This window comes from Chanodichthys erythropterus, chromosome 13 (genome assembly GCF_024489055.1).
Source record: "Chanodichthys erythropterus isolate Z2021 chromosome 13, ASM2448905v1, whole genome shotgun sequence".
Taxonomy (NCBI): Eukaryota; Metazoa; Chordata; class Actinopteri; order Cypriniformes; family Xenocyprididae; genus Chanodichthys; species Chanodichthys erythropterus.
This window is the reverse complement of record NC_090233.1, coordinates 35,102,420-35,130,341: the sequence shown is the minus strand read 5'-3', so window position 1 is coordinate 35,130,341 and position 27,922 is coordinate 35,102,420. Positions and strand designations below refer to the sequence as shown.

At 41.0% G+C, this 27,922-nt stretch overlaps 2 protein-coding genes across 4 annotated transcripts in view; one reads left to right on the top strand and one right to left on the bottom strand.

The window, feature by feature from the left end:
• Window positions 1-10,364, top strand: part of radx (RPA1 related single stranded DNA binding protein) — an 11,102-nt gene extending 738 nt beyond the window's left edge. Inside the window, exons 1-15 of one of the 3 annotated variants that reach the window (XM_067407826.1) lie at window positions 1-86; window positions 920-1,062; window positions 1,166-1,358; window positions 2,947-3,055; window positions 3,832-3,932; window positions 4,051-4,170; window positions 4,262-4,354; window positions 4,464-4,634; window positions 6,869-7,023; window positions 7,124-7,281; window positions 7,950-7,994; window positions 9,161-9,294; window positions 9,549-9,836; window positions 9,914-10,078; window positions 10,195-10,364. The exon at window positions 1-86 is cut by the window's left edge and continues 738 nt beyond it. In XM_067407826.1, coding sequence (XP_067263927.1) covers window positions 1-86; window positions 920-1,062; window positions 1,166-1,358; window positions 2,947-3,055; window positions 3,832-3,932; window positions 4,051-4,170; window positions 4,262-4,354; window positions 4,464-4,634; window positions 6,869-7,023; window positions 7,124-7,281; window positions 7,950-7,994; window positions 9,161-9,294; window positions 9,549-9,836; window positions 9,914-10,078; window positions 10,195-10,343 — 2,110 coding nt within the window. In that variant the 3' untranslated portion in view covers window positions 10,344-10,364. Of the gene's footprint in view, window positions 87-919; window positions 1,063-1,165; window positions 1,359-2,946; window positions 3,056-3,831; window positions 3,933-4,050; window positions 4,171-4,261; window positions 4,355-4,463; window positions 4,635-6,868; window positions 7,024-7,120; window positions 7,282-7,949; window positions 7,995-9,160; window positions 9,295-9,548; window positions 9,837-9,913; window positions 10,079-10,194 lie in introns of all 3 variants that reach the window. The other 2 variants (XM_067407827.1, XM_067407825.1) reach the window with 2 other exon arrangements.
• A 163-nt stretch (window positions 10,365-10,527) lies between these two features.
• On the bottom strand, window positions 10,528-18,428 carry apool (apolipoprotein O-like). The gene is made up of 9 exons (XM_067407828.1): window positions 18,403-18,428; window positions 17,634-17,738; window positions 15,669-15,788; window positions 14,822-14,876; window positions 14,642-14,740; window positions 14,462-14,553; window positions 14,165-14,263; window positions 12,925-13,756; window positions 10,528-12,089 (listed from the first exon to the last, which is right to left on the bottom strand). The coding sequence occupies exons 1-9, from the start codon at window positions 18,412-18,414 to the stop codon at window positions 12,001-12,003; spliced, it is 1,503 nt and encodes a 500-aa protein (XP_067263929.1). The 5' UTR covers window positions 18,415-18,428; the 3' UTR covers window positions 10,528-12,000.
• Between the last annotated feature and the right edge of the window lie 9,494 nt (window positions 18,429-27,922).

Genomic DNA, 27,922 nt, shown 5'->3' with positions numbered 1-27,922 from the left:
ATATTATTTACCACTGTGGATAAACGATGATCCGTATGGGAGCGTGTGGATTCCGAACAACCCACCTTCAGACGTGGTTATTGATGGTATGAGATCATGTTGTGATATATATTAATTTAATTCTTTTATTAAAGGTTTAAATTTAAAAAAGGAAGTTTCATATTACAAAATTTAGCCTAAAGCCTCAGTTTAGGACCAAAATGGTTGCTTGTAGTTATTAATAAACTTAAGGGTTAGTTCACCCAAAATTGAAAATTGTCATCACTCACCTTCAAGTTGTTCCAAACCTGTAAAAATTTCTTTGTTCTGCTGAACACAAAGGAAGATATTTTGAAGAAAGTTTGTAACCAGGCTACTTTGGGGCACCATTGACTTCCATAGTAGGAAAAAAATACTATGGAATCAATGGTGCTTCAAAACTGTTCAGTTTCCCACATTCTTTAAAATATCTTCAATATCTTCAAAATATGTTCAACATAACTAAAAAATATATATACTGGTTTGGAACAACCTGAGGGTGAGTAAATGATGACAGAATTTTCATTTTTGGGTGAACTATCCCTTTATAAGTGTCATACATACGATAAAATACTTGTATATAAATTAATAATATAAATGAATTGTAAAAATAATTATATATACAGATAAATAGTTTATAATAAATACATCAATATTCCTTTAAGAAAAAGAATAATCACTTTTGATTTCATGGTGACTTTAAAAACTATTTTCAAATAATAATAGCTTAAAAGAGTTGGATAATTGAGTCAATGTTGTATGTCAAAAATTGTGTACAAAAAATGAGAACAGTGAGAGAATTTACATGTTAATAATATTCAAACACAGCTGTTGTTTGGACATAATTTGTGTTATTTATTCCATTATATCTGGTTAATGTTGTTGTCTTTCTGTTTGTCAGTCTCTAGAATCACTCTTGTGGCGGATCTGGACGCATTCTTTCACAGTTCCAGGCGGCCTCTCCCACTACTGGTCCGAATTCTGCATAGGTCCAGGATCCGGTACTATGGAAAACCAGGACAAAACATTGACTTCCCATTTCAGGTGAGTTGAGGTTAAGTCACATTGTTTTTTGATTTCTTTAGCGGTTCAAAACACACTTGATTTATAATCTTTCTTTTTTTTTTTCGCTCCCTCTCTGTTTCAGGTGTACTGTGAGGTGGCTGATCAGAGTGGCGTCATGTCTATGGTTGTATGGAATGATCTTTGTCCTGAGTGGTTCAACCGACTGACAGTTGGCTCGGTTCTATATCTGCAGCAGTACTCGTTGAAACACAGTTATCAGAAGCGCTCTAGACCGCAGATCCGCACACTCTCTCTTATGACTTTCCACTCTATTGGTATGAACTCCAGAGCTTTTCCAAAGCTAACTTCCTTATGTTACAATTTCAGCTTGGTTTGTGTTATACACGTTCAGTATTGGACCATTTCATGGAAAAGTTACATTATTTCAGCTCTTTTGTATGGAGTCAAATTAATGCCTTAAAGTTTTGCACAAAAATAAAGTTTTGCAAAACAAAAAAAAGAATTGAGCAATAAAAAAATGTTTTGCAAACAAAAATAAAGAATTGCAAAGGAAAAATAAAGTATTGAGCAGAAAAAAATTAGTTTTGCAAACAAAAATAATAAATTGCAAAATAAAATAATGTAGTGCAAAAATAAAAATATAATCAATTACAAAAATCAATGACAGCTGTAATCCTATTTTATCTTTGCCACATATTTTTCATGCTCAAACCTACTAAATCATCTGCAACGCTCATTTTATTCTGCGTTTCAGTCAAGCGTGCGATCACGACACCCGTTTTCTTTTGCGCTGCACTTTTCTGTGCGGATCTCTTTATGGCACTGGTTTGACGTGGGGGTGGAGTCAAGAAACGGGGGCACGCCTCCGCGAAACACGTCATCGGCAGGAGACGCAGATCGGAACAGAACAGATCAAGTCCTGCATCCCAATGTGCATACTATCCACCCTATCCACCCTAAATAGTATTGAATAGTACTAGTGTCACATACTATTTAGGATGGATAGTATGCACATTGAGACGCAGGCAAGCATAGAGACAGAGCGCATTTATTATAATCTGAAAACCACGCCCACCGGGGGAAAAACAATCCAACCGTCTCCAGGCTGCCTTCTTGTCTTTTCTGACACATTACAAAAAACAGAACAATGCCTAAAAGGTGTTGTGTGACAAGGTGTACAGCTAACAAGCTAAAAAACCCAGAAATAAGTTTTTATAAGCTGTCGACCCCAAAAAACGAATGTTTAAGGGCACAAAAGTGGATACAGGCAGTGAGACAGAGCGAAACGGGTCATATTACTATAAGAAATGCATTGGAGGGGGTCGTAATCGGCGACAACATATGCTAAACAAACCAACAAAAACAAACCATTCATTATTTTTAACCATGTCAAAGAATTATTTCACCTGTCGCCGATTACGTTCCCCTCCAATGCATTTCACGGGGGTGTGCCCCCGTTTCTTGACTCCACCCCCACGTCAAACCAGTGCCATAAAGAGATCCGCACAGAAAAGTGCAGCGCAAAAGAAAACGGGTGTCGTGAGCGCACACTTGACTGAAACGCAGAATAAAATGAGCGTTGCAAATGATTTAGTAGGTTTGAGCATGAAAAATATGTGGCAAAGATAAAATAGGATTACAGCTGTCATTGATTTTTGTAATTGATTATATTTTTATTTTTGCACTAGTTTATTTTATTTTGCAATTTATTATTTTTGTTTGCAAAACTTATTTTTTCCGCTCAATACTTTATTTTTCCTTTGCAATTCTTTATTTTTGTTTGCAAAACATTTTTTTATTGCTCAATTCTTTTTTGTGTTTTGCAAAACTTTATTTTTGTGCAAAACTTTAAGGCATTAATTTGACTCCATACTTTTGATGTGGTTGTTTTGTGTGTTGTAGAGATCTGCTTAAATCCTCGAAGTCCTGCATCTGTAGTGACGGTGATTCCACCAAAAAGTGTTCAGCCTCAGTGGGGTCTGCCTGATGTCCCATACAACTTTGCCACAAGGTACACATATATCCGCCACTCACAAACACAAATTCATTAATTTCAATGTTTGGTTTCAATGTATTGGGTTAAAAAATACTAACATTTCAAGGGAGTCTTACATTTTGTTTTTATATTAGATGTAGACTACCATTCAAAAGTTTGGGGTCAGTAAGATTTTTTATTTATTTATTTATTTTTTAAACAATATTTTTATTCAGGAAGGATGCATTACATTGCTAAAAAGCTAAAGTATCATTTACTGTTACAAAAAAAATTCTTTCGAACTTTCTATTCATCAAAAATATATCAAGGTTTCCACAAAATTATTAATCAGCACAACTGTTTTTAACAATGATAAAAATAACAAATGTTTCTTGACCATCAAATCAGCATATTAGAATGATTTATGATGGATTGTGTGACACTGAAGAGTAATGGCTGCTGAAAATTCAGCTGTGCCCTCACAGGAATAATACGTAAATAATATATACATTAATAATAACAATAATATTTCACAACACTGTTTTTACTATATTTTTAATCAAGTAAATGCAGCCTTGATGCTTTTTCCAAAAACAATTAAAATGTATATCTTTCTGACCCCTTACTGGAGCATAATTAAAGTGCTAGGGTGATGTTATAGCATTATGGTTTTTAATTTTTATTACCTTTAATGTTACTCTTTTTCTCTTACTGACAATACATGTTCATTTTATTCATGAAGCCAAACAACAATTTTCCACATTGTGGATAATAAAGTCACTTAACTAAATGAAACCTCTTTCTGTGATCAGGTCAGAGGTGGACTCGATGAACAGTAACCAAGCTTGTGATGTCATTGGTCTAGTGACTTATGTGGGCCGGGTTGAGCGAATCAGGAGCAAGGAAAAGACAGGTATTATCAGTTATTAATGCAAGCTTCATCATTAATATTCATACTTAGGGTTGACTATTTTATCAAACCATCATTACATCTACATGTTTGTAAATGTATGTTTGTGTGTGTTTTTGAGGACCTGAAAAGTTTTGGGCGTATCGCTGGGTACATGCAGTGGATGGGACAACTGACTCTCCCTTTATCCTGGAGATCTTCTCCTCATCCCAGCCAGAGATCTTCAACAACATCTGCCCTAGTAAAACATCAGCCCATGGCTTTATGTCCACAAGCTTTATATTTCTCTTATGCTAAATAACCTTATTTGATTCTCGCTCACTCTCTCTCAGTGACGTATCTGGTATGCACTCAGATGAGAGTGTGTCAGACAGGCTGTTCTGTGTATCTGACCAGTAGCACAGAAACACAGCTCTTCATAACAGGTAATTTAAAATAGCTGATTTCTCTGGATTTAAACAGGTCATTTCAGCTACAATGAGGTCACAGATAACCAGCTCAGCTATAATTATATCTGTGTTTTTGCATTAACAGGCTGCCATAAAAAGCAGCCCTATGTCAATGAGCCAAAAGTTAAAGCGTTCATCCAGTGGACCAAGACACTGAAGGACAATGTCATGCTGCGGAGGACTGCAGTGGGAGGACACTACTGCTACCCTCCTGCTCCACCCACCTTCACACCAACCACCAATAGCAACATGACCAGTAAGATTTTACTTCCTTAAAGTCCCCATGAAATCAAAATTGACTCTTTTTTTTTTAGGGAATATCACAGTATTTATTATACATGATTTATCTGTTCACATTATTTTTTTATTTTAATTTTTATTTAATAGGTTTTTTTTTATTACATTTTCAATCAAGACTTCTCTGATAATATGTTTACTGCTCGAGGGTGGGACTACCATTCACTCACATGAGATCACAGAAATAGCCACAAATATCCAATCAATTCCCAATGGACAAAATCCCATCCAACACTTTTTCTTGCTCAAGAAGCCGTTTCACTCTTCTATACGTCACAATAGGAAAGAAATAATTTCCGTGTCATGTTGACTTTAAATTTAGACAGTAGCGAATAAGATCGTCACACACAGTCATGAGTTAATTGATTTCCAATGTTCAGTCTTCAGACAATATTTTTAAAGGGATAGTTCACCCAAAAATGAAAATTTGATGTTTATCTGCTTACCCCCAGTGCATCCAAGATGTAGAGGACTTTTTTCTTCAGTCGAACGCAAATTATGTTTTTTAACTGCAACCGCTGCCGTCTGTCAGTCAAATAATAGCAGTGATTGGGAACTTGAACAATAAGAGTCGAAAAAACTTCCATAGACAAATCCAAATTAAACCCTGCGGCTCGTGACGGCACATTGATGTCCTAAGACACGAAACGATCGGTTTGTGCGAGAAACCGAACAGTATTTATATAATTTTTTACCTCTAATACACCACTATGTCCAACTTCGTTCAGCTTCCAGCTAGTGAGGTCAGATCGCGCTCTGACAACGGAAGTGATGTCTCGCGCTCATTGAAGTATATGGGCGAGACATCACTTCCGTCATCACAGTGCGTTTTTTGACCTCACTAACAGGAAGCTGAACGAAGTTGGACATAGTGGTGTATTAGAGGTAAAAATTATATAAATAATGTTCGGTTTCTCGCACAAACCGATCGTTTCGTGTCTTAGGACATTAATGTGTCGTCACGAGCCGCAGGTTTTAATTTTGATTTGTCTAAGCAAGTTTTATTTACTGTTATAGTTGAAGTTCCCATCTACTGCTATTATTTGACTGACATACGGCAGCGGTTGCAGTTAAAAATCATAATTTACGTTCGACTGAAGAAAAAAAGTCACCTACATCTTGGATGCACTGGGGGTAAGCAGATAAACATCAAATTTTCATTTTTGGGTGAACTATCCCTTTAATGTTAAAGTTCCCCTGCAGTCAATCATTTTATCCCTTAAAATTCATCAAAATGACATTTAACCCTTTTTGTACAGTAAAAATCATTTCTTCCTTCCTTAAAATAGCTTGAAAGTAACCACACATTTGCTTCATTTTGTAAACATGGAATCATGAATATGCAAGTTAGTCCCCGTATCCACTCAATCACACCGGCTTGGACTACCTGATCCCCTCAGTCAACTGTAGTAAGGGTTTGTAGTAAGCAAGTGGAAATATTGGTTTTATTCAGCCATATATGTTTGAACCAGAAACTGATTCAGAAGAAGCAGAAGAGTGAACTACAGTATACAGGCTACAAGTCGACGTATCAGAATGGTAATGCATTTTATGTATCGCTCTCTACAACGTCAGACACATATCATTAATTGGCATGATTAGCTTTTGGCTTGACTAATTTAACAAAGAAAAGCAAATAATGTGTTGCTAATGTTACACAAACCATGTTGCCTTTCGCCATCTCAGAGTCAGACAGCTGCCTTCTAAAATTCAGCATCCTTAGAAACGCTTTGAACATCAAAGTCAGTCACGATAACGGGATTGGTTGCATGTGATGGTAGGACACTGGAGCAGTTTCAAATGCCATTTTTTGAGACTGTCTTTGGTAAACTGCAGTTTTAAAGGGATAGTTCACCCAAAAATGAAAATTCTATCACTTACTCCCATCAACTGTTTGGTTACTGTCATTCTTCAAAATATCATCTTTTGTGTTCAGTAGAAGAAAGAAATTCATACAGGTTTTGAACAGATGAGTAAATGATGACAGAATCTTCATTTTTTGGCGAACTATCCCTTTATGGAGAAAATACTAAGAAATGGTGTTGGCTGATGGATTTGCACATTTGTTTCGTCTTAAAGCATATTAAAAATACCACAGACATATAAACAGAATTAAAAGCTTGATTTGCACCACACAGGATCTATAAGAATTTAATTAAACGCATGAAAAATGTTTAATCCTGTGTGTTGTAGATGAGTTATCAATTACAGCCATTGCTGAGCTGAAGGGGGAGCTGGAGAGTCTGCAGTACAGGGAGCACAGGAGAGTTGCTGTACAGGGTTATATAGCTGCTGTGCAGTACCACACCTGGCCACCACAGCCTGAACTGCCACATAGTGAACAACAGGTCTGTATTTCTGAATCTAGATGAAACAGCCAGTCAGCCAAGAAATCTAAATGTGCTGACAAAAATAAAAACACCATTGGTGATATCTATAATAAAGCAGGAGGGCGTCTCAGTACAAGGGGTCAGTGACAATGGAGCTGCCATTCCTGCCTCCACAAAGGATGAAATGACTCTGTCACAGAGAGAAATGGATTCAACCTCACCTGATTCGGATATTACAGTCTCACCCAAACGCAGGAGAGTGCAGACAGGCACTAGGTAAGGCGTTCTTAACCAGTACAAGTGGCCATAGTGTATTATATATTTTTCATTATACACTACCATTCAAAGGTTTGGGGTCAGTGAGAGTCTTTTATGCTCACCAAGACTACATTTATTAGATCTGAAATACTGTAAAAACAGTACAATTTAAGTTTTCTATTTTAAAATATTACAAAATGTAATTTATTCCTGTGAAAGCTGAATTTTCAGCATCATTACTCCAGTCTTCAGTGCTACATGATCCTTTACAAATCATTCTAATGTGCTGATTTGGTGCTCAAGAAATATTTCTTATTATCAATGTTAAAAACGATGCTTAATATTTCTGTGGGAACCATGATACATTTTTAGCAGGATTATTTGATTAAAAGAACTGCATCTATTTGAAATAGATATTTTTGTAACATTATAAATGAACCCTCACTTTTGAACAGCAGTGTAAATGTTTAAGGAAAAATCTAAAGACAAATAATTCCATTGCGGAAGGGACAAAAATGTCAAAGAAAATAATACAAAATACTGTTTCTTGGCAGAAATGTATAGCTGGTTTACTTGCCAGTGGCAGGTGTGGCAAGAAAGCTAAATAAATATTGCTTAATTAGTGTAAATTAGAATGTTTTTAATTTCATTAGTATGTCACCAAATTTTTCCCCCTCTTTGTTTAGATTGCATCGTCAGTATTTCACCAGATCCAAAATGCAGTCCAACAGGTAATCTAAGTACATTACACTTTGTCACACTTGAATGAATGAATGAATGAATGAATGAATGAATGAATGAATGAATGAATGAATGAATGAATGAATGAATGAATGAATGAGGCAGAATTTCTTAGGAATTCATTATTAATTTTACATCTACATGTTGTTTATGTAAAGAATTCTTCTAAACTGAAAAATTGTAATCAGCTATTTTAACCAATGTAACAACCCGTGTCATTGTGTCGACCCGCCTGTCAGTGACGTCATATCCGCTTTACCCTCAATTTCCGAGCAACTGTTTGAATACATTTATCACAGAAAACAAATCATTGTTATATAGCTCAACATGGTTAGTCTTGTTTGAATCTCTTGTTTTCTTGATTTTGTCAAGTGGCTAACATAGCAAAATCAGAAAGAGCTTTATTTGTAGTGAAAATACAGCATTTTCTTCACCATACAATGTTTTAAAATGAATTGCCTGCCATTTAGCAACACAAGCCATCCAGCTTTTATTAATATGATTTTCTAATATCGATCTAGCTTACTGCAATGTGCATCAAGTGAAATAAAGTGACCTGTATGAGTAGTAATTCAACACTTGCAGCTGTTTCCTTTGAATTAAATAAAATAATGTGAATTTAAATGATCAGATGTCACTGGAACAGAGTTCAAGTCCAGAGAAGAGGTGAACATTAAACGTAACTTTAATCATATCTTTAGGTTAACAGTGCAGGTTAACGGGTCATAAAATGTACATAAAGTGCATAAGTGCAAATGTACATACAGTGCAGGTCATAAAATGTACATAAACAACACAACAAAAGTAGTTTTGAATAAGCGGCCTCTAGCGGCGAAACTTGCATACTGTGCCTTTAAGCATACTAATAATAACAGAACATCTATCTTTTTTTTTTTTTCACCTTCTAGTTAATATCATATATTTTAATCTGAAAACTTGCCAGTTGTTTTTTTAAGTTACACCCAGTCTTGTATTACTGAGATTGAAACGGGATCCGAGCAACAGAAATTAAATTTGATGTATTTTCATTCTATAGTCGAATACTGTTTATATTTAACATTTATTCAATTTCAATGCCTTGCCCTATAGACTTCCATTGTAAGTGCATAAAATGAATAATATGATTTTTTTTTTTTTTTTTTTCATTTATGTACAGTGCAGGTATCCAGGTGGCCTCTACCTCTCATGAAGAGGAGGAAGAACAACAATGGGACGAAGGGGATTTGGAGTCAGAGGAATCTGAGGGTGAAGATAAACACACATCAGTTAGAAAGTCAGCTGTAGGAAAAGGTGTTGCAACATCACTGACATACAGGGGTTGGACATTGAAACTGAAACACCAGGTTTTGGACCACAATAATTTATTAGTACAGTGTAGGACCTTCTTTTGCAGCCAATACAGCATCAATTTGTCTTGGGAATGACAGATACAAGTCCTGCACAGAGGCCAAAGGGATTTTGAGAAAAACATTAATAAATCTTATCTCAAACTTCTAAATGGTATTGTAATATCAAATATTGTTTTTGTTTTTTTTTTTCTAAAGAGACTGACCAGACCTCGCAAGTCCCAGGTGTACAGCAAGCTGCTATCCACCCCACTGCATTATGGAAGAGCAGAGTCTGGCCGTTAGTGAAACAGAAAGTGACAGATCACTTTTTCTGTGGCAGACTCGATCAGGAAAGCATTCCTGAAAAATTCCACTTCGATGACAGAGAAGTTCTACTACATGACCTGAACCTGAGTCCAGCCAGATGGAACCCCGATCTGACCTCACAGACGCATACGCACACACCTGTGGCCTGCACCGGCTACTTCATGCTCACGATTCTGGGTGAGAGCAGCACTTGCAGCTCACTATGATGTGGAATGGAGCTTCAGGTAATAACTGGAGCTCTCTTCTTCTCTCAGGGCTGAATCAAACGGCTGCAGTAGATGTTCTGTTGGTACCCGTTGTCTCATCTGATGACCCCAGAGCTGCTGGAGTGCCGCAAACTCAGCATGACAACTCACTGCTGTCCTGCATTTCATCAGGACGTCTGTGTGTTCAGCCAGACAGCAGCTGCCCCACACCAGGTGTGTATGTGTTTTATCACTCTGCTCGATTCACATCCTCAATCTCTGCTGAATAACCTGTGAGTCACAGTGACATACTGTAGCACTGAAGTTTTTTTTTTTTTTTTCCCCTGTAGGGTCGTTGATGAGTTCTACCCCTCAGCTGGAGTCAGAACGTGTGGTCTGTATTGTTGATCTGTGTCTGCTTGGAGAACGCAGGGTAGAAATGATCTGCTCTAAACTCTACAGGACAGCAGACATCTGCCAGCCCAGCAGCACTCAATGAGAGGCCACGCATCACAAAAACGATCATGGAAAAAAGAGTCAGATGACATGTGCTGGGAATGAAGTCAGTGTGTTATTTTAGGGGATTAGAAGACTGATTTTATTTGTAAAGTGACTTTTTTTTTTTGTAGTTATCTTTTGTTTGTACTTTCAGGAAATGTTTTAGAAAAATAAACTCAAAACGTTCTTTGAATCTATTTATTTTCTTCTCATGCTTTTCCTTTTGTACATTCAACAAAGATTCATGTAAAGACAGTATAAATTAACATAAACATGCACTCTGTCCTGTCAGTTCCCTCTGAGAAATACTAGGACTTTTCACATCTGAAATAGTTGACTACCCCGGGTAAATGGAATCCTGTGTTTATCTTTCACGTTCCACACTGTTCATACTTTACTCGGGGTTAACAATTAATCCTGGGGATTCACATTAATCCTGACATTTCATATTGTACATTCCTAAACCCAGATTTAATGTTTTTATTTGCATATTCGCTGTGTCAGTGTCATGAATTGCGCATCCTCATCCTCACAATATACTGCCGTTATTCCTGAAGGTGCTTTTCGGACTATAAATGTAAGAATAAATCACTCTCTTTACTCCAATTCACGTGTTTTCAGAATCAGAGTTTTATTGCTAAGTATGTTTACACATGCAAGGAATTTGTCTTGGTGACAGGAGCGTCTAGAGCAGAAGAAAGTACAGAGTGTGTCACTTTTTCCCTCAAACCCTGAAATGTTCATACAACAAGCGGTGTTTGTGTGACCATCCAAAGTACGTGAATGAGGCAACTGATTGGCTGTCTGTTGCCAAGCGTCTAGCCGTAATATGCAGTTTCACGTTGTAAACTTTTAGCACCACAATGCAGTGTTAAAAATGCAAAATTGGTGCTTCATAACCCTGGGTAAAAGCGGTACTAACCCCACTTCTGAATTACAAGTGTGAATCGTTTCTTTACCCAGAATCGTTTCTTACGACGCTAAGCACAGCTTGAAAAGCCCTTGTGAAATTAAAGATGCAGCATTAACACATTTTGGAATGGTCAAGACAGATTAACCGCACAGATCATTTTAATCACATTTTTTCAACTAATAGAGAGTCTGATTACAAGAATGAGTAGATAAAGCTTTATGTATTCTATCCTATCCCCTGTAAAATGCATTTTTAGAAAATACACGTATATATTGAACGTTTTTGTTCATATAAAAATAAGTATTTGGTGTGGTCCAGTTTTAAAAGTAATTTTAAACAGTATAAAATGAATAAACGTACTGTTGCTACAGGAATTTAGGTCAGAAATAAACCTGGAGATGAGACTAAGGGACCACAGGCTTTTTATTAAAATACTGTAACCCTGGATTTTCCTTGATAGTGTTACACTGAGAAAGAGCAACTATGTGTAGACAACATGTGTTAACACAGAAATGTGGCCTTGTGTGCGTGTGTGTTTGATATCCCTGCTGAGGTAAGAAACTTCTCATAAGAGTGAACCATCACAGAAAGAAAGAAACATAACATTACCTTCTTCACCACATCACATCATTGGTAAAACATGAAGCTAATTACCAAGCGATTAAACTCTGCTGGAAACATGGCACATTAAAACATCTCATCATTTCCAACTTTCTCTCTGCTGCACGGTTACTCTGTTGCTCATTCAGCTTCGTGTGCTGTACATGTCTGCGTCTTCTGGATTAGACTGGCCGTGGTCGAGCAGAGAAGGGTCAGGAACAAAGCGTGACTTCACTAAGATAAAAAGAGAGTGGGAATATAAGTACGTGGAGAAGAGGATGCGCTTATGCTGAATAATTGTATTTTTTAAGATACACAAGAAGATGCACAAAAAATTTCTACTTCAAATAAATGCGTGACCAAACAACTGTGTGGGAGCAGGAGAATGATCAAATAAAAATATATATAAAGCGTAAATTAAACACTTAAAGGTGCTAAAGAGGATGTTTTGTTTTATACATTTTTGCAATATTACTTGAAGCTGTCTTTACTAACTGATAAAAGACTATTTATTAGGTGCACTGAAAGTAATAATATTAATATACATCATCTGTGCACATCAGCCAATCGTTTACACGATCATCACGTAAACGATTGGCCCTCTGGCTTGTCAATCACTGCCGTGACGTTCCTTGTGAGAGACGAGCGCGGCTGCGCGCTCCAGTAACTTTCCACACTCCACAGGCGCCACATGCAATGTTTTTGTCAGGAGACAGGAGTAACAACTGCAGATTATGAGTTACCTGCGGTGAGTCCGACATAATGAATCCAAAAAACACGACACAGCGAATACCGGTGGTAAACACTCGTGTTCCAATACTCGTGCACGATTTTCAGGAGGCGTTCCTTTGAAGTGAGCTGTGAAGGAGGGGGGTTGTTCTTACGCATGCACTCATTTGAAAAACTCAGTAACAGTCTTTGGATTCTCAGTCGACGAAAAAATCCTCTCTATCACCTTTAATGTGCATGTTTTGCTCTTAATTAACCCTTGTCAGGTACTAAAAAAACTAGGAAGGCTACATTAGGAAGGATGGAATATTAAAAAAAGAAATATTAAAAGTTCTCTCACCTGTGGCTGGCTCAACTACAGGAGGTTCAGATGAAAGTGGGGCCTCTTCAGCTGGGGGCATTGAAACAGATGCAGGTCCCTCATCTACTGTGGTTGTGGTGGCTTCTTCGGGAAGGATGGGGGCAGGGGGTGTGGTTTCCTCTATTGCAGATGTAGTTGAGGGTGTAGCCTCTTCTATAACAATTGTAGGTGTAGGGTCTTCAAGTTCTGGACTAGTAGGGGCAGATTCTGTAGGTGTGGGGTCTTCAAGTTCTGGACTAATAGGGGCAGATTCTGTAGATGCAGGGTCTTCAAGTTCTTGACTAGTAGGGGCAGATTCTGGGATAATTTCAGGATCAGACTCCGCAAGAGGAATAACATCTGTTTCAGTGGAAAGTGTTGGCTCAGGATCAGTGTCTACAATAGGGTCAGCAGGTGGTGCTTCTGGAGCAGTTTTGACCTCAGGCTCTGGAAGAGGGGGCTCAGGGGCACTTTCTTTGACAGTTTCAGCAGCAGGCTCCAGGGTAGATTCAGGGGTGGATTCTGCATCTCGGACTGTACCATCAACAGGTTCAGGGGTAGTTTCTGTAACTGGGGCAGCCTCAAGAGCAGGGGGTGTTTCAGGTTCAGGGAGTGGGAAAGCAATTCCAGTTGTTAAATCAACAATAGAAGGAGGTTCTAAAGCATCTTCTGATACATTATCAGCTACTGAGGATAACTCCACTGATTTAGCTTCGGATATTGGTGTAACTTCCTCATCTGAAACAGCAGGGGCCGGCTCAGGCTCAGATGAGAGTTCAGAAAGTGCTTTAATGGGTGATTCGGTATCTGGGCTCGTTACTGAGGCAGCAGACTGTAAATAAAAAAAAAATTAAAAAAAATACATTTGAGTAAAATAAATGCAAAATTATCTTGACAGGCTAATTGCCTACTCTTATAAAGTATAAAACTTAATTTTTGAGTAAAGTTCTTAAGGTAGCAACAGATTTTCTCTTCCACATTGTGTATATCTCAATGAAACCGATTAAAAAAAGAAGGTCTTTTTACTGAAAGTTCAAATTGACACTTTAATCAAAAATTACAAGGTAAAAAAAATGCACGGATGAATCGTTTACAGTAAGATCAACAACATTTAGAAAATGGCAACTTTAAGATCCTTATATTTGCATTTGCATTTATTAATTTAGCAGAGACTTCTCTAAATTTGCAATATTTACTATAAATCCAACATAACTTGGTTTTAATATGAAATTTGTATTACCTCCACACTAACAGCAGACATGATGACATCTTCCTTTGGTTTGGATTTCAAAATTGAAGCAACAGATGAACTGACAGTATACACCTTTTTACCTGTGATCTATAAGAAAAATAGCAAAAATAAAGGAAAAATATATATTGAGATGACAGGAGAAAATATTTCATAGGTTTGGGAGCAATTTACATTAAGTCTGTAGAATTTGTTATTTTTTTTTTACATATTTTTGAGAGAGAGAGAGAGAGAGAGAGAGAGAGAGAGAGAGAGAGAGAGAGAGAGAGAGAGAGAGAGAGAATGTACCTTCAGGACTGCTACAGTCTGCGTGGGGTAACATACTGCAGTACCAGCGGTAGCCAGTCCAAGAGGTACGACAATCCTCTTTAAACGAGAGCCTGGGCAAAAACACACATACACACAGATGCTGCTTCCTAATCGATTTAAACAGTAAAACAACATGCAGTAACCATACACTCAGCATACCCTTGCGTGCCAGAATCAGGCCACCCAATCCGGACACACCGATGACACCCACTCTGGGCAGGAAGCCAGGGGGTGGATCTCGAAGGAAGTGATACGTGTCTAAAATGAGAAGGTCAGGGGTTAAAGGTCAGGTTTACAGACATTTCATGGCTCTTGCTCAATCGCGCACATCAGGCTTACCTTGTCCGGCCTGGTAAACAGATATCACTCCAAATTTGACTGAAGTGTAGGCGCTCTGTTAAAAGAAGAGAGAATAATAATAGATAGTCCTTAATAAACTCACACTTCTTCAATCATCTAACAACAGGAATGTTTCCATCCCAAGATGCGAAATTAACTTATATTCAAATTTGGAATATAGCATAGAACTTTTGCAAATAAAACAGCGTTTCCATCCCGTGTTTTCAAGAGAACAAAATCATCTCTTCCTGGGAATTATCTGTAATGAAAATGGAAGATGCTGCAATCAGGGAAGCCACTGTGGCTCTATTTTCCTCCATCATAAATGACTTGGAGCGGGCAGATAAAACACAATACACGCTGTCATGTTATCTTGCGTTCTGATGTTTGGTGTTTATGAATGCAATCGTGTGAGGTGGTTCTGGGAGGTCATTATACAAAATCATTCTGATGACAGACTTTGGCTCAGGCAATTCAGAATAACTAAACCAACCTTTGAGATGCTGTGCAATAAAATTGATCCAGTGGTTAGACCAGTTATCCAATCACATAGTTTTTTAGTTTTTTATTTGAGGGGTTTATTCTGTATATGTCTTTCCATCGTAGTTTATGTGCATGTCTTCTTATTGGATAAAAAAAAATTATCTGACTCAATTGAGCGCATAAGATTTGTATGCACATTTTTAGAATTTATGTGAATCTTAGTGTTTCCATCCAGCATTTTTTATGCAATATCCAAAAATTTGCAAAAAAAACAAAACAAAACAAAAAATAGACGGATGGAAACATGGCTAATGACAAGGCTAATTCATTATCACAATGTGACAGGACAGCATGTGTACCAGACCTGCAAGGATCTGACATACGACTGCAGGCCCACCCTCACGACGCCCAGCCCTGTCTGCAGTACACCAGGCTGCTCTTCCACAAACTGCACAGCAGGAGCATCTGGGGAGTAGATGGATAACTGGACAGAGGCAGAAAGAGAAACAGAAGTCATGGTGATATATGCATTACTGCACACACTAACACACTGCTGTTCAAAAGAATGGGGTCTTTACAATTTTTGAAAGAAGTTTCTCACTCTCACTCATCAAGGCTGCATTTATTTGATCAATACATGTTATTTGATCAATATATTTATATTTGAATATATTTTAAAATGTAATTTATTCCTGTGATGGCAAAGCTGAATTTTCAGCATCATTACTCCAGTCTTCATCAATCTAATATGCTGATTTGCTTCTCAAGAAACATTTCTTACTATTATCAATGTTTAAAACAGTTGTTGCTTAATATTTTTTGTGTAAAACACGATATATATATTTTTTTCAGGATTTGTTTTAAATAACAGTATTTTGTAACATTATGGGGCGGTTTCCCAGACAGGGTTTAAATTAAACTAGGATAAGCCTTAATCCAGAATAATTCATCATGGTTTACTAAAACATGGACTATGGAGTCCAGACTTAAAATAAACCAGATTAATTTAAAACCAACTGTGCTCTCTCATGCTAATGTGAATTAGCATGAGAGAGGTTGCCTGTAAAACATGGAATGAACCAAGAAAAGCTTAAAATGGCATGGAACTGAGAAGAAAATCCAAGGGAAACAAAGGCAGCAAAAAAGACTCCAATATAAAAACTTAACTGAACAACAGACATTTATTTTAAAGCAAGCAAAATACATCAGCTGTGGAAAAAAAAAATGCCTGGAAATCTGTTTGTAATGAATTATTTTTAAATAGATTATATATATATTAATATGATATGATTATTAATGCTTTTGTTTTGTCCTTTACATAGCAACAAACTAAACATATTTACACATGTGATAATCGGTGTTGGCCGTCTAGAAATGATACTGGTTTGATCCAAAGCACTATCGTAGCGATTGCTTCATTACATAAAAAAGGCCATTCTTGTTAGCAGGTCCTCAACCCAAGCACAAGCTCAACAATCTCCAAAAAACACTATCATAACAAACACTTTTACATAATAGAACATTAAACAGTAAGACGTCTCTCCATATTCTCATCTTTCTTAAAAATGCATAAAATAACACTATTTCAACATTTACTCTCCCACCTCAGCCCGGTGCAAAGCATGATGGGAAGTGAAAGTCCTGTTTGATTGGGTTACTTGACTGAAACAAGTTATTTCAAAATGAAAGCATCAAGTGAGTTCTAGTAACCAGTTCAAGTCAATTTAACATGAAGCAATCAAATTTGAACCAGAAACAATGGTGTTAAAACAAAATAAATTGTTTAAATAAAGTGAACAGCACCAAAAAATAAATAAATAAATAAATAAATAAATAAATAAATAAATAAATAAATAAATAAATAAATAAAATGTATATATAAGTAATACATGCGTCTTCTTTGAAACACAATGTTAATCTGTAGTTAAACCTGCCTCCTGGTAGGTTTAATTTAAGCCTCAATTTAGTCCTGAAGTAGCTCTAGTCTTCATCCAGGAAATCAGTTTATTACACTCTGGACTAGACTAAGTCTAGGACTATTTGCAACCATGACAGAGAAAGCAGATTTCTGTTAATCTGGTTTAAAGGGCCATTTTATTCTAGGACTAGGCTTAATCTCTGTCCGGGAAACCCCTATAAATATTTGTTGCTTTGGATCAATATTCTTCCAAAAACAACAACAACAACAAAGCTTACTGACCCCAAATGTTTAAATGATAGAGTACATAATCACTTTTTACGAACATTTCAACAGTAGTACCTTACATTTTTGTTCATCCATTTTGGCAAATTAACATACTGCTAATAGTATGGTGTATACTTTTCTTACCTCTCTTGGAGATATTAGCTCGTCGTTTTTTTTCTCATTCATTGAATAAATTCTGACTGAGCCCAAACCCACCACAGCAGCAGGAAGCGCTGCATACTTCAGAATCTGAGGATTAAACACAATATTGTATTATTTCAGATACCATTACACTGAAGTACTGCATGTTCATATACACCATAGAACTTACATGTTACTACCATGGTTCATTTCCAAAAACTTGGTACATTTATGGTACATGTATATGTTGTGCAGATTTCAGTGAACATGTTTGTAGTATAATACCATTTAGCTATAATAACTATAACATATAACTATAATGATAATATAATAATATATAATATTTTTGTAGTAGCTTTGTCCTAGCTGAGCTTTTTGCCCCTTTCAGCGTCTTGATCTTCCCTTAAGCACATTATCTGTATTAGTTTAATGGACTGAAGCAAGAGAAGACGATTTACAGCGTGTAATAATCCCAAACCAAAGGCTGTCTTATCAGTCCTATGAGCGACAGACAGTGATAGAGTCAAAACGAGTCAGCTGCCAGTCTAGAGACAGGTGCCTCAAAAAGATTATTAGTGTGAGAGTTTAGCATGTTCTTCGCTCTGGTTTAACAAACACCGTGCTCACGCTCTGATTAACAACTGTCACTGCAGTGCAACTGATATGAACAAATGATACTTGACAAGAGGTGTGATACTCTGCTGCAGAATGGACATACTATAAAGGAATACACATGATCATTTGAACTAACTCAGTTGGAAGAGAAACTCACCTTGGCCGCCATGCCAGTCCCGCCCCCTTCAGTCTCACTACGGAAAGCAGGAGGAGTCATGAAAGCCCTCAAAACGCGAGAGAATATTCCTGAAGGGCTTCTCATATTGATTATTACTATTATTAAGGCCACTAAGGTGCAGGGCCCTGTTGTTTTTCTAAGGAGAAATTTTTTTCAACCATCCAGGGATTTTTGGGGACCTTAACATGCTTAAAAACTCTGCAGAGGCTGGGACCCAAGCATGGCACTGGGGCTCTATGGTGGCCACTTGAATGGAGTCTGAAAACTTGGTCCGTATATCAACTCGGTACATGTATAAACCTTTCATACTCTAAGTTATACGCCGGCTCAACAGGAAGTCAGCTATTATGGGTTGTTTGAAAAACACATGCTCTGGAATTTGATATATTCCTCCTACAGTTGTGGCCAGAATTATTAGACCCCTTCATAAATATGATCAAAGATGACTCTAAAAATAAATCTGCATTGTTTATCCTTTTGATCTTTAATTCATAAAATTAGCAAAAATCTAACCTTTCATTGAAGGAAAAGAATTGAAAGTGGGGGGGAAATAACATTAAGAAATAAATGTTTTTCTCCAAAACACAGTGCCCACAATTATTAACACCCCTAGAATTTTTTATGAGTAAAATATCTCTGAAGTGTATTCCCATTCTTATTTAAATTTTTTTAGCACACCAGCATGATCATGAACATGAAATTGTCCAGCCATGACTTCCTGTTCCACAGGAGTATAAACATGAGGAAACATAAAGGCCAAATTCCCTTAATCATTCATCACAATGAGAAAAACCAAAGAATATAGTTCTGATGTGTAGCAAATGATTGTCGAGCTTCACAAAACTGAAAGTGGCTGTAAGAAAATAGCTGAAGCATTGACCATTTCCACTATCAGGGCAATAATTGAGAAGTTCCAATCAACTAAAGATGTTACAAATCTGACTGAAAGAGGACGTGTGTCTAAATCGTCCTAATGCACAGTAAGGAGGAAAGTTTGAGTGGCCAAAGACTCTCCAAGGATCACAGCTGGAGAATTGCAGAGATTAGTTGAGTCTTGAATCTCAGAAAGCCTAAAAAAATGTATCAAAAGCACCTACATCCCCACAAGTTGTTCTGGAGGGTTTCAAGAAAAATCCTCTGCTCTCATCCAGAAACAATCTCCAGCATATTCAGTTGTCAGACACGACTGGAACTTCAAACGGGACAAGCTTCTATGGTCAGATGAAACTAAAACAAGAGCTTTTTGGCAGCAAACCCACCAGATGGTTTTGGTGCACACATGGATAAAAAGTACCCCATGCCCACGGTCAAATATACTGCTGGATCTTTAATGTTGTGGGCCTATTTTTGTGCTGGAGGTCCTGGACATCTTGTTCAGATATATCATATCATGGATTCTACCAAATATCAACAGATAAAAAATCAAAACCTGACCAACTGTGCTAGAAATCTTATAATGGGCTGTGGTTGGATCATCCGTCGGGACAATGATCCAAAACAAACATCAAAACCAGCACAAAAATGGGTCACTGAGCACAAAATGAAGCTTCTGCCATGGTCTTCCCAGTTCCCTGACCTGAACCCTAAAGAAATGAGTGGAGTGAACTGAAGAGAAGAAGCACCAATATGGAGCTGGGAATCTGAAGGATCTGGAGAGATTCTGTATGGAGGAATTGTCTCTGATCTCTCTTTCAGGTGTTCTCCAAACTCATCAGGCGTTATAGAAGAAGACTCAGAGCTGTTATCTTGGCAAAAGGAGGTTGCAAAAAGAATTGAATAAAAGGGTGTTAATAATTGTGGGCAACGTGTTTTGGAGAAAAACATTTATTTCATAATGTTATTTCCCCCCACTTTCAATTCTTTTCCTTCAATGAAAGGTTAGATTTTTGCTAATTTTATAAATTAAAGATCAAAAGGATAAACAATGCAGATTCATTTTTAGAGTCATCTTTGATCATATTTATGAAGGGGTCTAATAATTCTGGCCACAACTGTAGGACCACCACCAAACTTGGTCAGCTTGAAGTCAAGACATCGAGGATGCCAATTTGCGAGTGGATTTTTAATATCTCAAACGGTTTGCCCATGGCGAGGAAATGAATTTATGGCGAGATAAGGGAAACAGGAAGTGTGTTATAACATCTGCATACATTGATTGATTTTTATGAAACTTCAGCTTTGTGTTCGTTGTAGGCGCTGTGTGTTCACATGGAAGTGACTATTGTGAGTTATAGTGCCACAAACCAGCAACAGGAATTGTGTCACTTTCAAAATGCTTTGAGATCAACCTCTTTTTTTTACCTGATTTGCTTCAAACTTCATCATAGTAATATCAAGACATGTTGTAATATCAACATTGTTGCCATAACAACAGATCGAACTATAATATTTGTTTTGGATGCTTTTGAGACTCTTAGCATGCTTCAAATTCGAAAACTTGACATGCATGTCAGGATTATCCTCCACCAGAGATGGACAAATCCTTAGAAATGGGTGGGGAGGAGAGCCTCTATAGTGCCACCTTTTGACAAAAGTGGGGGGTTCATTTAAACTCGGCACACATATTGATCTCATTAAGCTGGACAACTTTCTAATTTACAGTCATTAGCTCCGACCAACAGGAAGTCAGATATTTTGGTTTGAATGTTGATTTTTCACACTCTCTCTCCCTCTCTCTGTCCTCCCCCCTTCCCCCCTTCCCCCCTCACTCCCTCACTCCCTCAGTCTCACTCTTTCTGTCTCTGTGTGTGTGTGTGTGTGTGTGTGTGTGTGTGTGTGTGTGTGTGTGTGTGTGTGTGTGTGTGTGTGTGTGTGTGTGTGCTTTTGTTTATATTACTAACTAAATGACTAAATGTCCCCACGATGTAATATAAACCTGAGTTCACGTACATCGTGGGGACCAGCCACCGGTCCCCACAATGTAAATCAATTAATAAAAATACTAAATGATGTTTTTGTGAGAAAATAAAGGTGTACACAGTTTCCTGTGATGGTTAGGTTTAGGGTAGGGGGATAGAAAGTACAGTTTGTACAGTATAAAATGCATTGCGGCCTATGGAAAGTCCCCACAATTCACAAAAACAAACGTGTGTGTGTGTGTGTGTGTGTTTTACAATGTTGATTAGTGGTCTTTTAACCCCTTTACTGATTACCCATTTATTGATAAGAACTTATAAAAATTATAAAGTTATAAAGAACTTATAAAAATTATAAAGAACTTATAAAATGCTAATGATAACTTCATACTTTGAAATTGAACCATGACACTGTATCCCTATTCGAACAGGACTAGTTTTAAAATGCTGTTTGAGTTACAATTATTATTACCCAACAGACCTGTGATTTCATGTACTGATTCATACAAGACGAACATCTCTTTTTTTTTTTACAGAGAGTGTGTTTTCTAGACATGGGTGTTACAGAAAGTTATGTGCTGTGTTTGTGAACAATAGGCTATATGTCTTTAAATTAATTATTTATTGATATAATTCAAATTTCATTAAAAATCCATATTTAAGTAAATTTCACATGATTTTATAAACGTGGCTGTTTAAAATAAACTTGCATAAGTGAGCAGAGAAATCTAGACTTGTCCCTTACTATTACCTCAGACTGATATCAAAATCATCTTTGCAGGTTCTGTGATTTGGCTCTATTATAATTTTAGTTCCCTTTCAGTCGGTCATGTTCGACGTACGTCAGTAGTGACCGACGAATTGGTATATCGCTAGAGAGCCCCTATCAGCTTCGAGAAAACTAAAACAAGCCAATGGACATTGGCGTGCGATATTTGCATTATGCACCCCTCCCCAACCGGGGCATATAAAAGGGGCAGGAGATGCAATCGCACTCTGTCTTTCACTTCGGTGCCAAGCTTTGGTGTCCTACGGCTGAGAAGATCTTCAAAACAAGAAGAAAAAGCACACTCTTACCGTGTTTGGCGTAACAACACTGCAGCGAGTCCACGAGCTTCGGGGTCCGGGCAGCAACATCGGCTGTGAGACAGCGTTCCGCTGTAATTCCAACATTGTTTGGTCTGCGCTTTGGCCGGGTCCCGTGTGTGTGTGTTTACCACACTTCGTGACACTCCCTGTGTGTCTCATTCACAAAAGAGCTGTGAGTTCCCCCTTTATTAGACTTTACAGATGAACCCTGCATCTGGGGAGATGGCATTTCGTCTGTGCGCTACTGGATGTGGTCGTTCCCTGGTGCCTGCTGATGGGCACAATCGCTGTATCACGTGCTTGGGCGTTCAACACGCTGAGGCCGCGTTTGTAGATGGTTCATGTTCTTATTGTGGGAACATGACTATCGCGGTGCTGAGGTCGAGACTCTCGTTCCTTGGTTCTCACGGGGGGGGGTCCCCTCCCCTATGCCCCGTGCGGCCGTTTTCTCTGGCTCCGGTCGGATGAACGGTTCGTCGGCGCGTAGGCAGGGTGACTTGAGGGTCACGGTTAGGGCTTCCCCGCCGAGCATTGCTCCGCGGGCCCCTGCCGCCTCTTCAGCACCGCAGCCAGTGGTGTTACCGCCGTGTCATGCTGGGCCCTCTTCGGAGCATCCGGTACTGTCCTTCGGTGCACCTGCGGAGGACCAGATGTCGATCACGGTATCGGAAGGCGAGCATGAGTCCTCGGGAGAGGATGACTCGGCTGAGCCCCCGTCTCAAGGGGTGGCGGCTGTGGCCGAGTCGAATCCTGAGTTGATGGCTGTTCTTTCCCGGGCAGCCGAGAGCGTCGGGCTCGTGTGGAACCCTCCACCCTGTCCCGGCCCCTCTCGGCTTGACAATTGGTACCTCGGGGTGGGCCACGCTGTTCCTCAGTGTCCCGCTCCGATGCCTTTCTTCCCGGAGGTGCACGACGAGGTGACCAGGTCTTGGCGGACGCCATGTAGTGTTCGTTCGAGACCAGGTCCCTCGTCCGCCTTCACCACCCTGGATGGCGGAGAGGCTAAAGGCTATACGGGGATCCCTCCAGTCAAACGGTCTGTAGCTATGCAGTTGTGCCCTACGGACGCCGGCTGGCGTGGTAACCCGCGCCTTCCGTCCCGAGCCTGTAAGTTTTCTTCTTCTCTGACGGAGAAGGCTTATAGAGCTTGTGGGCAGGCCGCCTCCGCCCTGCATGCCATGGCCCTTTTGCAAGTATATCAAGCAAAAGCGGGGAGTTGGGGGAGTTGCGTGCTGCCACCGATCTCGCCCTCCGGGCGACTAAAGTGACAGCACGCTCCGTTGGTCAAGCGATGGCTACTATGGTAGTCCAGCAGCGCCATCTATGGCTAAACCTGGCTGACATGAGGGAGACCAATAAATATCGGTTCCTGGACTCCCCCGTGTCCCAGGCTGGCCTATTCGGCGACGCAGTGGAGAGCTTCGCCCAACAGTTCTCCGCTGCCCAGAAGCAGGCTGAGGCGATTAAACACGTCTTGCCCCGCCGGCCCGCTGCTGCCTCCACCCCGCCGGCGGCGCAACCTCAGCCTGCTCGTCGCCGAGGGCGCCCGGCCGCGTCGTCCTCCACCCCTGCTAAGCTGGCCAAGCAGCAGCCTCCACCAGCCAAACAGCAGGGAGCCGGTGCCGGCCGGGGCGCCCAGCCCACTCAAGCCAAGTGGTGGGCAAGCCAGGTGGCAAGAGGTCGAGGAAGTCGTGATCCTGAAGCGGGCGACCTGGAGGAGGAAGTTGCAGCTCTTCGGGGGGGATTCCATCTTCCCCTCCACTCCCGGGGGAGGGCCGGGATAAACTTGTTGTGTCTGTCCTGCCACTGCCTCTCCGGAGTCCAGCGGTACCCACCTTTTCACAGAAAGAGCTGTTTCCCTTCCTTCCTCCAGGTCACAAGAGGGCGCGGTTGTCAGGACCCAGGGTCCTGCCTCGGTGTCCGCAGCCCCCTCTCATTTCACCAGTGGGGGGCGCCCCGATGGTGCAGGCCGTACCACGTGAACCTTCTCCAATCGGTGCTGTCACCCCACAGAATCTGACTCCACTTCGGGCCGCTGTGCCGTCCGAGTCGAGCCTCAGTATTCTGCCTCGCTGCCCCACTCCCAGTGCACCTGTGGTGCCCTTGGTCCCGCTCGTTTGGTGTCTGGAAGCCTGGCTAGCGCTTCCCAGCCCGTCCAGCTGGCTCATCCGCACTATCAGGCTCGGCTATGCGATTCAGTTCGCCCGGCGTCCCCCGGTGTTCAGAGGTGTCCACTACACTCAGGTGTCACTGGACAGCGCGCTGTCTGGTGTTGGCACACCTCAGCCGGTTGAGTCTTCGGGTCAACTGGGACAAGAGCAAACTCTCCCCTGGGCAGAGGATCTCTTATCTCGGTATGGAACTGGACTCGGTCGCCCTGACTGCGCAACTCACTGAGGAGCGCGTCCAGTCGGTGTTGAACTGCCTGAGTACGCTCAAGTGCAGGACAGCGGCCCCACTGAGTTATGTTTCAGAGGCTCCTGGGGCATATGGCATCCGCAGCCGCAGTCATGCCGCTCGGATTGCTTCATGTGAGGCCGCTCCAACACTGGCTCCACAGCCGGGTCCCGAGACGGGCGTGGCAACGCGGCACGTTCCGTGTTCCTGTGACACTCAGCTGCCGCCGTGCCCTCACTCGATGGTCAGACCCCTCATTCCTGCGGGCAGGAGTTCCCCTCGAATAGGTGTCCAGGCATGCTGTGGTTCACACAGACGCCTCGACCTCAGGGTGGGGCGCCACGTACAACGGGCATGCAGCTTCGGGTCTTTGCATCTGCATTGGCATATCAATTGCCTCGAGTTGCTGGCAGTTCGTCTTGCGCTGGGCCGCTTCAAGCTGTTGACAGGCAAGCACGTTCTAGTCCGCTCAGACAACATCGCGACCGTAGCGTACATCAATCATCAGGGTGGTCTACGCTCCCGCCGCATGTCGCAACTCGCCCGCCATCTCTTGTTATGGAGTCAGAAGCATCTGAGGTCGCTTCGTGCCATTCATGTCCCAGGTGTGCTCAACCGTGCAGCCGACGAGCTCTCACGGCAACCTCCACTTGCGGGCGAATGGAGACTCCATCCCCAGGAGGTCCAACTGATTTGGCGTTACTTCGGCGAGGCTCAGATAGATCTGTTTCCCTCCCAGGAGAATGCTCAGTGCCAGTGGTTCTATTCCCTGACCGCAGGTACTCTCGGCACGGATGCACTGGCACACAGTTGGCCCGGGGTCTTCGCAAGTATGCGTTTCCCCCAGTGAGCCTTCTTGCACAACTCTTGTGCAAAGTCATGGAGGATGGGGAGCAGGTCTTGTTGGTGGCCCCTTATTGGCCCACCCGGACATGGTTTTTGGACCTGATGCTCCTCACGACAGCCCCTCCGTGGCCCAGAAGGATCTTCTGACTCAGAGAGGGGGCACCCTGTGGCACCCGCGTCCCGACCTGTGGAACCTCCACATATGGTCCCTGGACGGGATGCGGAGGTTTTAAGTGATCTCCCGCAAGCGGTTGTAGACACTATCACTTCCGCGAGAGCTCCTTCCACTAGGAGCCTCTATGTGTTGAAGTGGAACCTGTTCGTTGAGTGGTGCTCTTCTCACCGAGTAGACCCCCGATCATGCTCGGTCAGATCCGTGCTTTCCTTCCTGCAGGAGGGTCTGGAGCGAAGGCTGTCTCCCTGCACACCCTCAAAGTGTATGTTGCCGCCATTGCCGCACATCACGATGCAGTTGATGGGAAGTCCTTAGGGAAGCACGATCTGGTCGTCAGGTTCCTGAGGGGAGCGAGGAGACTGAATCCGCCTCGTCCCCCCTCCATACCCTCTTGGGATCTCTCCTTAGTTCTTTCATCTCTTCGGCGTCATCCCTTCGAGCCCTTGCAATCAGTCGAGTTAAAAGTACTGTCCCTTAAGACCGTCCTCCTGGTTGCATTGGAGTCGGTCAAGAGGTTAGGGGACCTGCACGCATTTTCGGTCGACGAATCGTGCCTGGAATTCGGGCCTGGGGATTCTCACGTCATCCTGAGACCCTGGCCTGGATATGTGCCCAAGGTTCCTACCACTCCCTTCAGAGATCAGGTAGTGAACCTGCAAGCGCTGCCTTCGGAGGAGGCAGACCCAGCCCTGGCTTCGCTCTGTCCAGTTCGCGCTCTGCGCGTTTATGTGGATAGAACTCGAAGCTTCAGGACCTCAGATCAGCTCTTTGTCTGTTACGGAGGCCAGCAGAAGGGAAAGGCTGTCTCCAAGCAGAGGATGGCCCACTGGATTGTGGATGCCATCGCCCTGGCTTATGATTACCAGGGCGTACCTTGCCCATTCGGGTTGAGAGCCCACTCTACCAGAGGAGTGGCCTCTTCCTGGGCGTTGGCTCATGGCGCCTCGCTGACAGATATCTGTAGAGCTGCGGGCTGGGCGACACCCAATACATTTGCTAGGTTTTATAGCTTACGTGTGGAACCGGTTTCTTCCCGTGTACTCGCTTCCACTAGCCGGTAGACGCGTTGAACCTGTTCTTTGTGTCGGCTTGCAATGCCATTCCCGCCCTCTGGGCCGGATACGTACATCTTTGACTCCAGTCGTGTTCGCCGATCGGTGAACCCTGTCGAGTTCCTCCGCCTCCCCCTTCAGCTCGGACATTGCGGAGTGTCTGATGCCAGACCAACATCCATCTTCGATGTTGTCTGTTGGTTGGGTTCCTGTTACGTCTGCGATTGTACTTTGGTTGTTGTATTTTGGTTGGTCTCCTTTTTCTTTTCTCCACTGTCATAACTCTTAGGTTCGCAATTGGTTGACGGGCATGTCAATCATCATCACATCCTTCAATGAGTCGACCCTTTCTCCTAAACAACCAATCTGAACTCGCCTGTCTGGTATAAAGTTCCGGAAGTGACGAGAGGAGAGGCGCGCGTGACTTCTCTCGTTGTGACTTGCTGTCTGTTATTAGCGATCCTGATTTATGAGTTTGTTTGTTTTTCCTTTTGTGTGCAATCTTGGAAAACTTATGGCGTTCACTTTGGTAATGAGTTGATTTCATTCCAAAGATTTTTCCCGGACTCGGAGAGGAGAGGTAGCTAGCATGTCACGTGACTTACACAATGCAACACGTTAGTTTGAGTTTGTTTATACACACCAGGTAGGAGCTGACGCTACCCCTTGTACTTATGTTTGCTAGTTAGTGTAGTTTAGTTGACGATTGGTATTATTTTGGTGCTTTATTTTCTTTGTTAGATTAGTATGTTAAATGGGGTAAGTTAGCATACGTTTGGTTTTGTTTATTTCTTTGATTTTAGCGCCACTCTTTTTCCCTCCCTCCTGTGTTCCTATATTTTCCTTTTGTAAATATTTGTTTCTGAGTTCACTGTATTGTATATACCATCGGGTGTTTTTTTTTTTCTCAATGAGATACTAAAGAAAAAGTTCTATTTCTAATCCATCTCTGTCTGGTTCATCTCACCACACAAGTTTTTCAGTAGCGTAACTGAACCCGTTTATTTATTTATTTATTTTTCTCATTATTTAATTTCAACATTAACATGTTACGCTTTTTATATACTTGTACTTGGTACAAATAG